This window comes from Haliaeetus leucocephalus, unplaced genomic scaffold, assembly GCF_000737465.1.
Source record: "Haliaeetus leucocephalus isolate CR32 unplaced genomic scaffold, Haliaeetus_leucocephalus-4.0 Scaffold130, whole genome shotgun sequence".
NCBI classification, from domain to species: domain Eukaryota; kingdom Metazoa; phylum Chordata; class Aves; order Accipitriformes; family Accipitridae; genus Haliaeetus; species Haliaeetus leucocephalus.
In genome coordinates, this window is record NW_010972566.1 from 737,251 (window position 1) to 751,879 (window position 14,629).

The 14,629-nt window shown below is 37.9% G+C and overlaps 1 protein-coding gene across 1 annotated transcript in view; it reads left to right on the forward strand.

Moving 5' to 3' along the window:
- Positions 1-13,864, forward strand: part of TRDN (triadin) — a 114,924-nt gene extending 101,060 nt beyond the window's left edge. The window contains exons 14-16 of the mRNA XM_010585859.1: positions 10,523-10,585; positions 11,416-11,478; positions 13,560-13,864. Coding sequence (XP_010584161.1) covers positions 10,523-10,585; positions 11,416-11,478; positions 13,560-13,864 — 431 coding nt within the window. The remainder of the gene's footprint in view (positions 1-10,522; positions 10,586-11,415; positions 11,479-13,559) is intronic.
- The last annotated feature ends 765 nt before the right edge of the window (positions 13,865-14,629 follow it).

Sequence of the window (14,629 nt, forward strand, 5' to 3'; positions counted from 1 at the left end):
TAACAAGAGCGACAAGATTTTCTTGCATTTGGAAACGGAAAATGAGAGTTAGATTTTGGCAGAGCCTATGACTAAAACAAAGAGTTAATTTAATTAGATATTTCTGTTATGTGATTATTGTGAATCAGAATGTTTGGATAAAAATAGTTAAGTGATTTCTTATCTCTTTCCCCAAAATCTTTTACCTCAAATAAATATTTCTTTATAAACACACTGTTTAAAGGGGTATAAAACTGTGGTTATTGTGACACAATGTAGTACATGAATAGATTTTCAGTCCTGCTTATTTTAGGGAAATGTTTGAACCCTGCTTATCAGCAAAAAGAAGTCCCTGCAATGTTAAACACTGTTATTCACCAATTAACCATAATGGGAAAAAAGCATAATAGAAAAAGACTGCTGCATTTGCCAAGTGATAAATTTAATCTTTAAATATAACTGTTATACAACATGAACTAGCATCAAATTAACATTAAGTTCTTGATTTTCAAAATCATGAAGAGCATGCAATTACTGCAATTGCACATGGAAATGACTATTTATGACCAGTTACACATTTGTGTGTTTCATTAGCTCATTTATGCATGCAATTGAGGTAATTGTGAATGTAAATTAGAAACCCATTTGGCAAACAAATTGGGGGGCAGATTATCTGCTCAGAATCATACAACTAAATTCCCTTTAAGGCTCAAGGCCAGTCACTAGGATACAATACTGTTCATGCCACAGATTTGGAGGAAATGAAGAAGGAAGAATTACTTGCAAAATGCTACTGTGAAAAGCTGCTATATTGCACTATTCTGTGGTCTCCATATATGAGAAAATACACCACAGTGCCTTTAGGAACCCTGAACCCTGAAGCTTTATTTCAACCCAGGGGAAAATAATTAAGTAATTTATGGGAATATTTGGCACAGTGACAGAAGGGAAAAAAAGGAGGAGGCAGAGAAATGTAAATCTGTGAAATAGTTGAAGAGATATCTGTCTGTGACTTCTTAATTCTTACATACCTTTATGACTGGTACTTCACTAAATATCACTGCTCAGGTGAAGGGACAGATTGAAACAAATAATTCTCCTTTTCATAAATATAGCTGAAGATAGTATAATAAGTTCTCAGAATAGGGAACAAGTACAAGCATTTGTTAATTGAGAAATGTACTTTATATGACACAGAAGGACTGGCCCAGCCTTTGACAGAAGCAGCCAGCTCTGAAAAAAGGTAAAACAATAGGAAGTAACAGAACTGTTGTCACACAGAAAACGTGTGAAACCAATCTATTTAGACCCTAGGCTTTCCAACTCAGTGATATTCAGACACTCGATACAAAACCATGCAGCTAGTAAAGACTGAAAAGATTTTACCCTTTTTCTAGTTTGAGATGTTTTCACTATTGCCCTGTTTTGCCACTGCCTTCTTAGGTAATCCCGGACCATTCCTGATTTCTCATAAGGTGAAAATAGTGGCAGTATGCATGCCAGATGTCTCTAACATTTTTAGATTATGTGATACTTTCAAATAGAAAGCTTTTCCTGGGTAGTAGCCAATGCCCAGTAGAAACTATGCTCTGCTGAATTCGTGAGATCTTAGAAGAAGAGAATATTGTTATTATGTATTAAATCTCAACCTTTCTCTCCTTGTCATGGCCGTTTTCTCTTCCTTCACCTCCACAGTAAATCTTTTGGAAAAGGGGTGATTATGCAGGACAATGCAAATTTGTACACTATATTCTAGCAGTATGCCATAAATTGCATTGAAATGTGTGCATGTGAATTGAACTTTTCAGATATCTCCTGGTTGGAAAGCAAAATGCTTTGTACTCATCTGGTCAGAAGGGAAAAGAACAGGTCATTGCTCTCCTATTTCATGGTGGTTTGGCTCTTTTCAAAAAGAACTGCTGTCTTGAGATCTTACACTCAAAGTTCAATGAAGAGTTTGGAGTTTCAGGTCACCAAGAGAAGAGAATAACAAACCAAAACAAAAGAAAACAAAACAAAAGAAAAGGTCCTGTAACAATAAACAAGAGAAAGAGGGAAAGGGAATTTGTGAAGGGAGAGACACTGATATATAACTTGTGTTCCAAGCTTGGAAGCCTTGTTTGGCAAACCATGAAGTAAATTAACTTATTTTAAATTCTTTATCTTATCTTTTTTTCTGGAGGTTTCACAAGGACTTGGAAGCAGCGCTCTCAGCTTGGCTGACACTGATGCTGCCATTTAAGGAGGACGCTAGTGCTGGCTGTAATTTGAACAGATCTGTTCTCCGTGGCTATCTGACTGTACTCTTCTCCACCTCTTTTAACTCTAGCTTTCTTGTATTTTGTTATCCACCGACATCCTAAAACTGCTCTGCAGTGTACATTGATTCTCTGTGAATCTCTTTCTCGGGTCTTGACTGGTTTTGCTCAGCTCACATAGCTTTTCGCTTCCTCCATTTCCCCAGTCACCTGAGCAGAACACTCCTTTCTGATAGTCCTCCCGTGTTACGCTTCTGACATGGCAGGGTAATCTCTCAGGAAGATGCTACAGTTGGACAAGAAATGTTGAAACTAAGCTCAGAGGCTTAGTTAGTTATTAGTAAGGCTTCATATTAATTGTTCCAGAATAGTATGTCTTTGCTTTCTCATGAGATCATAACACCTTTGTGAGAAGCCTGTATCAAAATCTTTCTCTCAGTGGAAGGCATCTTAATATGATCTCAAACAGACAGTATGCTTTGTACCACTTTGAAGAGCACTGTACCACAAAAAAACTCTGAACAGCATTGTAGCTGAGTATGATTCTCCAGGTTATACTGTCCTAGAAATCTGTGCTTGTATCTTTGTGGGAGAGCATTTATCACGGAAGAGTCATCAACGTAACCATTCTGATCTGCTAATGGATTGTGATGGGCTCTGAAATATCCCCCTTCTTTGACTGAGGTATACTGTTCTTTGCCATCTTGCTGGTATTTGTGATATTAAATGAAGTCGAAAAGAAGAATTTAAAATCTCTGTAATGTCTTCGGAGGATGTTTGAGGAAAACCAATTATTTCCCCTAGATCATTGAATCCTCTGACTACAGATTTTGCAGAATGCAGTAAAGGGAGTTGCTGTGAAATATGTTTAACTTCCTCCAAAAATTCCTGCGGAGGCTAAATTGGCATTGAAATAGAAATCTGCATCTATCTTTGTTGCTGTATAGAATGTACACTATCTGACTAGCTTAAGAAGAATTTCTAGTCTACACCTCAGTTCATGAATATAACATTAGGCGATATAACCAAGAGTATCTAAATTACTAAAGCCAATACAAATTTTGACAAAGCTCCCTTGATGTATAGAAGTGTATGAATCTTGTACAAACCAATCTGCCTCTGTACAGTCTGTCAATGGCCTTCTTTTCTGTACACAGATTGTTCTATAAAAAACGTCTTTCTTTTGTGCTATAAAATCAATTACCCATAAAAAAAATCCTTCTAGTGAAAGACAGTGATTTAAGATACAACAGAAACCTTTCAAAAATGCAGAATTTTGAAGTTTTCTCTGAATTTAGAACATTTTTAATAATACCGACATGATTTGAGGATTAAAATCCATTTTCTTATGAATTTTAATTGAAGGGAGAATAAAAAAAAATAAGAAAATGTTTTTGTCAAAAATATCATAATACAATGGACTAGGTTTTAATCTAGTTTATTAGAAGAAACAGTTTAGGTAGCTTTAGCAGGGTACTATATAAACAGCATAAAACCAAGGGGGTTTTGTGAAATATGGGCTCTACCTCTTCATGAGTCTGTACTGAAGACAGTAAAACCTTTGAAATAATATGCGGAAGGTTTCAAAGTGAGTTATTTAATGATTTGGATTAGACATTTAAGCAGTAAACTCTAATGATTTAGCTATAATGAAAAAAGCCTAAATCTTCACTGTTTCAGAAAGCCCTTGACATTTTACTTAATGACATGAGGCTTTTCTGTACTACTTTTATTCTAGAATAAGACAGAAAAAATTGAACAGACATCGGGAAAAAAGATTACTGGAATGTAGAAAAATTATGTACAAAGATATGTATATTTTGATTAGACATGTCACTGTTTTCTCATTAATATTATTATTCATAATAATCCAATTTACAATATTAGATTATGCATCTACCTAATAAAACAAAATCAAATAACTCTGAAGATTATTTTAACTTTTTAAAGTGTTTTTTAACTGTTACAGAAAAGCAATAATCTTTTGCGTATCTTGCACCTGCAAATGGAAAATACTTACTTAGATTAAGATTCTCTGGGCTTTCAAAGGCAGAAATTCCATGTTTCTTTGGAAAGAAAAGGGAAACCCTTGCAGAAGAGGTCCCGCATAGCCTGGTCATCCTGTTTTCCTAACCCTCAGACATTCTTGCTCAAAAGCATGTCCCATAAAAAAACTCATCAAAACCCTTCCCAGCACTGGTAACGCAACTGGTCCTGCTGTTGATTCGTGTTGCCTGGAAGGAATATCAGTCACAAGGAGGGAGAAGGCTAACCCTGCTGCCTTAGCTGTGTTGGTTTGGCTCTTCCTAGGGAAGTTCTTACCATAAGAAGCCAGTGCTCCCCTGGGAATTCAGTTCTTCCTCATAATCATATTTGCATCATATTTGCCATTGACCTTTGTCCAATGGATTTTCTATTTCTGTTCTTGTCATGGAAGTTGGCATGTCCTCTCTTTTTTCCCTTGGCACACATACTCTGGCTTCATTACATTGGTATTTGTACTCTTTGCTCCCCACTGTGTTGTTTAGTGAGGGCAACATATGGCCCCATGCTATTAACTAACAGTTTTGGTGCTTAATTCAACAGCCATGAAAAAGGAGTCTATAATCACTACAGGAAGAAATAAGGAACACTTATGTGGGTCACATGAAAGCACTAGGTATTTCAAGCATGATATTGCCATTACGTACTTTCTGCAGACCTCAAAAATATCTCCATAAGCAATCTTCAAAACTGCCAAATAGTGTTTCAGATTGGGATCTGAAAACAGTGAAGCAGTTTCAAAACGCAAAATCAGGCTGGAGAGATTGCCTAGGCGTCAGCGTGTACTGTATCTCCACTGACCTGTGTGTTCCATTAGTCCTTCACTTGCTCAATATGAGAACAAATTGTGTTGCATTACTCTGCTGAAATGAAATGGTGTGGTTTAAGCAGAGCTTTGCAAAAAATGCACTTGATTTTGGCCTAAGCACTCACCTGTAAGTTAGAGAGAGCACGTGAGTGTGTGTGTGCGCAAGTGTGGACATATGTGTTTGTGTGTGAAAAGAAGCAATTCTAAGAAATTTAGGTTAATATTATTTAGGCTTCTTTGATCTATCTTGACTTTTCAGTAGTTTGGCTGAGACAAGACAGAATGATTTCTCATAGAGGAAATAACTGGACCAACAAGGGGACTCTTACCCCAGAAAGGGATTTTTTTCAGAGGCCAATTTTTACTTGAAATTTAGATTTAATTTTAAAAGTATGAGTTTCCATGATACCCTAAATTAAGCAGAAATATTTCCTCGCATTTTTTTTAACTCCTCCAAAATGTTTGTAACACTAAAGGGGCCTTATTGTGTGACTGTGTATGAAATTGTTTAGAATCAAAAGTGCAACTGGTTAGTCATGGTCAGTCTCCACCCCAAGCATCATGCAATGCGGAAACAAATGTCACCAAAACCTGCAAGGCAATGAGTTATTTTAATATTTAAAAAAGATATCCAGGTCCTGCTGAAATCAACAGCAAAACTTTCACTGAGTTCAGCAGGGAAAGGATTTTGGTCACCAATTACAATAAAGGACGAAAAAACATAATCTCTCCAAAATTAATAAGGAGATACAAATTTAAAAATACAACTTGGGTTTTTTTGGAATGATCTTTTAAAATTATGCCAGTGACAGCTTAAGGTGTACAGAGATGCTTGCAGGAAAATGGAATGAAGTTTTACCTGGAATGAAGTTAAGTTCAGTCTGAATTATAGTTTCTCAGGAAAACCTAAATTAATGTTTGTTTTGTTCTGTTTTGCATGTAAGTGAGTATACACGTACCTCTGCTGCTCCTTATTTCTGCCAGGACCAGAATCAGTAGGCAAGAAAAGCTGTCGTAGCATTTCACAAAGCCAGGCAATATCCAAAGTCTATCACAAGAGCTTTTCTCCTGAGATTCCCTGACAACAGGGGTTTAGATAAATGCAGATAAGCTTCATATAAGTATCTGAACTTTAGAAGGCTTATCTGAACCAAAACATCCCCAAACTTCTGGCTTTCAGTCCCACTAGTTAGTGGCTGTTACACGCACGCCTCTCCACAAGAAGGTCCCGGTGGCTGTATTTCGCTGCCCTCCTTACCTCAGTTTCTCAGAGGGGATGGGATGAGCTGACAATTCCTTCCAGAGTCAGTGTTTCCATGAGCACATGGACCATCTACAGCAATACAGAGAAGAAACTCTTAGAGCACCATCCTCTTCCAGTTCCCAGCTGGCATGCCCATAACCCTATGCCCAGTAATTCACGTGCATCCCTAAATTTAGATTCCACTCAGCGCTGGCCCAGTAGCACACTGGTCTTACCAGGCCTGTTTTCAAGTGCTGCATTGTTAGCATGTTTCTGTTACCTCCCCTCCCCCTGTTGTCCAACAATTAGTTGGCGTCCCAGGAGAATAACACAAAGACATTGTCAAAGCCAGAAAAGGCAATTCAGATTGAAACACCTCTTTCTTGGTCTCTGTTGAATCTTACTTGGATTTCCACTGGTGGTCCCTCACCCCTTATTCAGAAATAAATAATTCCATCCCAGCTGTTTCTTTGCTTTAGGGCTGTTCTCTCTGCTCCAGTCACTTCCCAAGAAAGCTCTTCTGTGCTGCTGCTTTTTTTCTCTCCCAGGAAAAAATTTTACCTGAATTTCTCTTCAGTAGCACATCACTGCTTTAATTCACACTTCTCGTGGTCACTGGATTCCTCCTTGTGCTACATAAAGCTCCACTTCTGCATAAAGCCTACAGAAAAAAACTTGACTAAATGCAAAGTCCATTGCTTGTCTTGCTGACTGACTCTGTCATCTGCATATATCCCTGTTTCATTCGTGTAAAGGCATTGCAGGCTTTTGAAAGTCAGGTCTTTTTGCACACGTATCTCTTACACCCTGTACATAAAATGTGGGTCGGGACCAGTGCTCCTGCTGTTAAAATAACATTAATTACATTATCAAGAAACAGTAACAATAACAATAGATTTTTCAATAGTCAATTGCACTTGAATTCCATATTTTAGTTGGCCCTGAACCGTCAAAACCACTTTGTGTTTCCTTGTGTAACCTACTGTTCATGCATATTATGATCCTTCCTTATGCAGCTGATCCATGGACTTTTGTAGTCCTGCTACTGTTCCTAGCTGAAAAAATGAGCACTTTCAATTAACAGACAGGGTTCATATTTTACAGTGCAAAAGACCGGCATAAGTTCCTATTTAATTATTTGCTCTGCCTCTTAATTTAGGTGTGTACATATCTGGAGAAAACCCACTGCATTTACTGCTTCAGAAATGACAGGTTTTGCTGGTGTTAAATATATACTTAATATGCAACAATCTAAATGTAAGCTACTCAAATTGAGAGGAAATAAATTTATTCAAGAAATGGGATTGCTTCCCTAAATCAGAAATAGCTCTTTCCATAATATCCAAGTCCATCATTCTCATTTACGTCAACTTTTGTCAGCAGTAGTTGTAAGGGACAGCAGTGGGGCTAGATGCAGCTGAGATGTGAGTGGAAGCTCTGTGACCGTTTTTCTCAGGCTTGACCAAGACTGCATATCTTGCATTGGGCAGCGCTAATGGGAAATAGGGTCCACAGTCCTTTAATACCTCGATGTAATCATCCTTTAGAAAATTCATAACAAATGTAGATGTCTCTAGGCTGCCCGGACACTCTGAATATTGCAACTTGAGAGCTTGATGGGAGAAAATTATGTCAGTGGAATTAGTTGGTAGAATGACTTAGCAATAAAATCTCTGCAGCCAGGGAGGTAGCCTCCTTGTGCTTTAGGTTATTTGCAGTAAAAATTCCTCCTACTTCCTTTACATCCTCCATACAAAGCTCCACTTCTCAAAACTCCAGGTCTCAGTTCATGGCTCTCACGACACATACGGCTCTGAACCTTGCTATGAAACTCGGAGCAGATTTCATGTGGTTTAGCTGGGCCCCAGAGGCACACAACACACCACAAATTCAAAGGCAGAAATGGTTTCTGACTGAAGAGAATCTTGCTGGTTGTAAGGACCTTGGGCTTACAAATTATTCCTGTGCATCACCTAGCACCAGAAGTATAAGGAAGCAAAAAAAAAAAAAAAAAAAAAAATCTAACTAACTGGAAGAGCAGAGCTGTTAACAGCTCCACCAGAACCAAGGCACTCAGAAAAAAATGGAAATTACAGAAGTACCAGGAGCACTTCAGTCTCTAGTTACCAGGAGTCAAGGCTAGTGGAAGAAAGAGAGTCAGAAGGAAGCCTTTTTCTGACAGTAACTGATATGTTTAACGGTTTCAGTTAAATCACGCAGAGTGCGCGAACAATTAAACCACATTTTAGAGATTAGAAAAGTTGTACATTGCATGTGGGAATGAAACACTGACAAGTCACAGGTGGCACAGGGCAGGGGAGCTGTGGAACGGCTTGTGTGTCATCTGAGGCTGAAGAGTCTCTTCTGTTTTGAGGAGGCAGCCACGGGCCCTAACATGAGTCTGGAACAGCACGTCAAAGAGAGAGAGACTCCAGGGAACCCGAGAGAGAGACAATAACAAGGATATTAACATTACAAGAGAATGAAGCTCCAAACAAGCCTGTGGAGGATGAGCGCTCCTCTGACGCTCTATATGTGCTTAAGAAACCTGAGCATCATAAACCACACTTAGGACACAAAGGAATTTGTAGCTTGAGGTCCGGTACGCTCAGGGTTTCAGCAGGGAGCATTAAGTGCACAAAACACTGAGAGGAACATTCTGTACCTTACACCACATGCAAGGATTTTCTGCTTCATTTTGTCAAGACAATAACAAGAGAAATGCATTGAATAAATCTGTTTAAAACAAGAAAGAACTGGAACACATCAAAATGATGTTTAACATTAAACACTCTTGTCAGAAAATCAGCAGAAGTATGGTTTGGGGAGACCCTGAATATTGGTAAACACATTGCCTCCATGATAGGCAAAAATAACTTTATTTATGAAACTACCATGGACAGACTGTGGAATTCATGTACTCTATGAAAATAGCAATTTTTCTATCACACATACACATATTTTGTTTTGGTTTAGGAAGCACACTCTGTATTTCAATTAATTTTTTTCATTCCCTGTTTGTATATATTTTTTCATGCAGAAGAAAAGTCTATTGTGGTAGCTAGAGAAGTGAAAAGTAAGTTTCTTCATTTTTCCTTTATCTTCATGTTAATTTATGCAAGGGATAATAACATATTTGCTTCCTGGATCTGCTGGCTTTAGAAAATATTCCTATACCTTAAATATTTTTCAAGTAAAGACAAGACTTGCTTAAAGGCTTATGGTCCAGTGTTCGTGCAGTTTTGCATGGTAATAAAACTTGGTTTCTTATCTACATTCATAACAGTAAAACATCACAAAAAGAAAAGTAGTTCCACTAACTACAGCAACACCCAAAGCCATGCAGCACAAACTGAAGGTAACAAATTTGGCTTTTTCTGGATGAGCAGTTAAAAAAACCATTTAGATTAGCTATTCTTGTACTCTGGTATTCTTCCCCATCAAAATGGGGATTCATTTCCCAAAGGAAAAATGAGAATTATAGCTTCTTCATTTCCTCTACTGAACTCTTAATTTTCTAATTAATAACATCCATGGAACAAGTACTTAAATTGTTGTAGCTTTTTGTAAAAGAAGCAAAAATATTATCCTTATTTCTACTGTTGTCTAATTAATTGACAAAATAGAGGCAGACACTTTTAAAAGAAAAAGTCATATTCTTTTGTTGATGATGCTTTAACTGCAATTCTCCGTGAATGACTGAAGTCCTGTAATGACCATTTCAAATGTTCAATTCATAAAAAGTGTTATAAAGATATATTATATACTCAGGCTTTTCATGGCGTTCTGCACTTATTCCAAAGTACCACTTGCAAGTTTTGCTGCCATTCAGTCAGATTTTATATAAGAAGCAGAACAGGTGCATGGCTACTGAATCACCACAATAAACTCTTACTTACACCAGGTTAATGGGCATAATTTCTTGAATTAGTACTTCCTTAAGTAATTATCTGATGTACCTACTGGTTCCAGTTCTATCCTCAGCGCCACTTTCTGAGTATTAAGCTGTATTTCTGAGCTGCTGATAGTAAACTCCTCAAAAAGTGACCAGCTTATCAAATCTAGAACCTACTGCAGTTAGTCAAGGATTCCCATCCCAAATAATTATACATACGTGTGTGTGTGTGTGTGTTGTATATATCTAGCTAGCTATGTAAAAGTAGTCAGCTGAACTTTTATTTCCTTTTTTAGAGAGAAAAGAGGAAAAGAAAAAGACTGATATAAAAAAGGCTACGACTGAAACCAAGAAGAAAGGTATGGTTTGGGAATGGTTTTTATTGGCCTCATTCAGCTTTTACTCCCACTCCTGGCTCAAATCCCATTGGTTTTTATTAGGTTAATCCAATGCTTCTGGCTCTGTATTGTCCTCTTAGTTGCTTAGTCACTATTTTGCATGTTACCACTTCTTCAGTATCTGTTCAGTGTCTGATATTTTCTAAACTCTTTCTGACAAACAGAAAGTCCTGTTTGGTGGCCATCTATGGGCTTGTTAAACAATTTGCTGGACTCCATCTATATATCAGGACACAGTGATACTTCCATACACAAAACTCATGGGAGATATCACTCAGTTCATGGTACACCACTTTCTGAATGTAGGGTAGATTTCTTTATTTATATTCTAGGATCTCAACCCAAACTTGCAGTGACCAAACTGCAAAGCCTTGATATCCATCTAAATAACATTTTGGATCATTCATTCCCAGGAAGCATCTAAAATCCACTAAGGTCTTGCTTTCATGGGAAAATATTTATGTCATTCATTATTTTTTAATGATCTCATTGCTACTGGAGCTTAAGCTAAAAGGTACCACATTCATGCACTGATGATTTTTGCCTAGCCTTTGATGAATTATTAAGGGTTCAAATCATCCATAGTTGATGCATACTGATTAATTTTCATTTGCAGCTGATTGCTCTGTGGCTAGTTGGGTGCAAGTGCTATAAGGGAATAATCTGAACTAAACTCCCAAATAAGTCACATTTTTTTCAGCATGTGCCCACCAGGACTTGGCTGACTGCATATCTGAGTGTATGATTCAGAGTTCTAGCATATCAAATTACTTTCTTTAATTAAATCTTAGAAAAAGAAGGAAAAAAAGAGAAAGCTCATGAGAAGACAGCTGTCCCTGAAATTAAAAAAGCAGGTAAGAAATTGAAGTCTGTGTTTCTCTGCAGTAGATATCTGACTATTTAGTGTAAGCACTTTCAGGTTTTAAGCATTTGAGATAGAGTTGTATGTAATTCATTATCACTTAGAAATCCAAGCTGGAGAGATATATATATAATATATATCACAGTATATTTTTATATATATATGTGAAATGTGTTTCCATTATATTATATAGAGAGAGTACTTTACACATATTATATATATGCATATACGTATGTGTATATATAATACATGTAATTTTCAATTCTGTGAGCTTAGGATTTTTACAAAAACTTTAGAAACACTGCTTTCTCTTATACACTAAATCACTTGAGAGGATAAGTAGTTTCAAAGGGTGCGTGGCACGGAATGACTGAATGAAGTGCATAGATTTTTGCATGAATTATTTCAGAAATTCATCTCATTTTAAGTAATAAACAGAAACATAAGCATATTAAAACAGTTAATGTGGTAGAAAATAGATATCTTTCTGAGGCTTTCTCTACCCAGAAAATATTTTTTTCAAAAGTTAAAAATAAAGTTAGTGAGTGTCCTGAACCTCATTGTTTGTGCTTCATGCTATTTAGCATAAAAAGATAAATTTTTCAATAAGATTAGAAATTAACATTTGGGTCTTGTCTACACTAAAATTGTTGTAACTTTTCTTTCCCATTATTTCAGTAAATTTGCAAGTATGTTTCATGCACAAATACAAACATATCTCCAGTAAGTGACACAGTATCATTAAAATCAAGTCTCATTAAAATCAAGGAGAAGCAAAATGGTCAAATCTAGTGGTTTGGTCATCATCTTAATATCTAGAAACACTGATTCTACTTGCTGCTTTGTCAGACAGTTTCTATATTTCCTTCTACGAGCCATCAAGTACTCGGATGAACCTTTCTGTAGACTAGAGTAATGCCTAAAACCATGGAGAAAGGTTTAAAATAGGATTGAAAGATTCAGGGCTATAGTTTCTATGTCCTCAAGGCAAGCCTTGTACTCTGTTATGTAATTATTCAAATCTGTTGAACTTTATCAAAAGCCAAGAGGATATATATCCCATTGTTTACTAACTTTGTAGATTATACATGCAAATTTCAATAAGCAACTGGCTTTTTGCCATTGAGTCATACATGGTCCACTTAAGCTTTCCTATTCAAGTGTTTATGGATGGGAAGAAAAATGTTAATTTATGTTTGGTACAATATAAAAATACACAGAATGACACAGAATACCTTGGAGTACCATCCCGGTAGCCCCGTACAACATAAAAATACACAGAATGACACAGAATACCTTGGAGTACTATCCTGGTAGCCCCGTATTTAAATAGGCTTCAGTCTTTTATAGTAGGGAGTGGCACACTGGGGAAGGGATGGGGATGAAAGGGAATACTCTTTTCCAAGTTAAGTTGCATATTTAAATGTATAAACACAGATTTAAAAAGAAAATAAGCTGACAATTCAAATATCTTTTCTAATTTTATTCTGGTTCTAAGCTTGTATTTCACTTGAGAATACGGAATTGTAAAAGATTACATTTTATGGCAGAGCTGCAGCATAAAGTTATTAATATGTTCATCTTCACAAGCTGTTGCTAAATCCAGTGAGTCATCCTACCAATGCCAGAAAGACACAAATGAGACAAACCGAGACATCTGCACATTTCTGTCCCTTTTATTAGCTCCGTAGGTTGTTGCATTTTGAAGAGTTTACTAGCCTTTGTGCAAGAGGATGGTAATCCATAATATATTCTAGCTACACATGTTGCTGTTATTCCTCATTCAGCTTGCTCTTTGAATGCATGTGCACTTTCTAGCTTTGACTGGCAGCACCTATTGTTATCCCTAAAAGGTTTTAAGCCTGAAATAATTGCCACATTTGATCAACAGAATAGTAGGGCATAGCCCAGTTTTGAAATGAGGCACCTCAACGTCTGATAGTATTTACATGCTTTGGGCAGACACGGCAAACGAACCTCAGAGCGCCTGAATCAGCAGCGTAGATAAGCATCCAAAAGCAAGAGTGTAGGAACAGCTTCCAATTTTCTTACCTTTTCCCATTAAAAGGCAAGGCGGAGGCCACCGCGTTAAAAATAAACTCCTCGCTCTGGTGTCCAAATCCTCGCTGGATGCCCCCGATTTTGAGTCGCGTTTTGCTCCCCCCACCCTTCGCGACCCCTGCAGCTCCCTCCTCGCCGTTCCCCACACACGACCCCGGGCCGGCAGGGACCCCGCTCCCACCTGTGCTCCTCATCCTCGCCTACCTCCTCCCAGAAGATTCCCCCCTGCCAGGAGGCCCGTCAGCCGGGCTTTCCCCGCGGTGGTGCATACAGGCGGTCAGGTGCAAGAGAGAGCGAGCGGAGGAGATGCTCCATAAGCATTAAGTGATACAAACATCTCTAAAATAATGCTCTGAGAGCAGCACTTCCCCCTCTTCCCCTCCATCTCTCTTCCTCTAACAAGGAATGCTTGTGATTGCAAATACTGAATATTCTTGCTGATTAATATTTTAGATTAGCCCTTTTGTCCAGGAGACAATTTTATCTCTGGCATTACCAGAATGGAGTTTTTTATTGCTCTCCATTAACTGCAAACCTGTGATGTATTTGTTTATTTGCATGCTGGCGCTCTCGTTCTCCATTCCTCTCTTCCTCCGTTCCTCTCTCTCTCTTTCTGCTGCTGCAGAGGAGCAAGAGTCATCTAATGTGCAATGTTCTTAGTCTTTAGTACAGAGTGAACTGAATGATTCTTAATTAGCTTTTAAAAATGCATTGTAGATAAAACCACATTAATCCTCTGACCTTCAGCTAATACAAAAACATTGTGTTAATTGTCCTGAAAAATAGATAATTCCATTGTTACAAACTCAGAGGTCTTGCTTAAACAAACATAATTGTCAGACACAAGGGTCTGGCACAGTCACACTTCAAAACATTGTACAAAAATCTATCCAGCGCTACTCTGGAGAAAGAAGGAGCTGCATCTCCAAATCCCCGTGACGGGGCTTGCTGAGCCTCGGCAGAGACAAGCCTTTGCCAGGCTCTCCCAAAGCTCCCGGTGGTTGGGACGCGTTGGCGTGGAAGGGTCCAGCCTGCAACCTGACCGAGGAAGGGGACCCTCTCTCTTAAAACTTTGGTGTCCA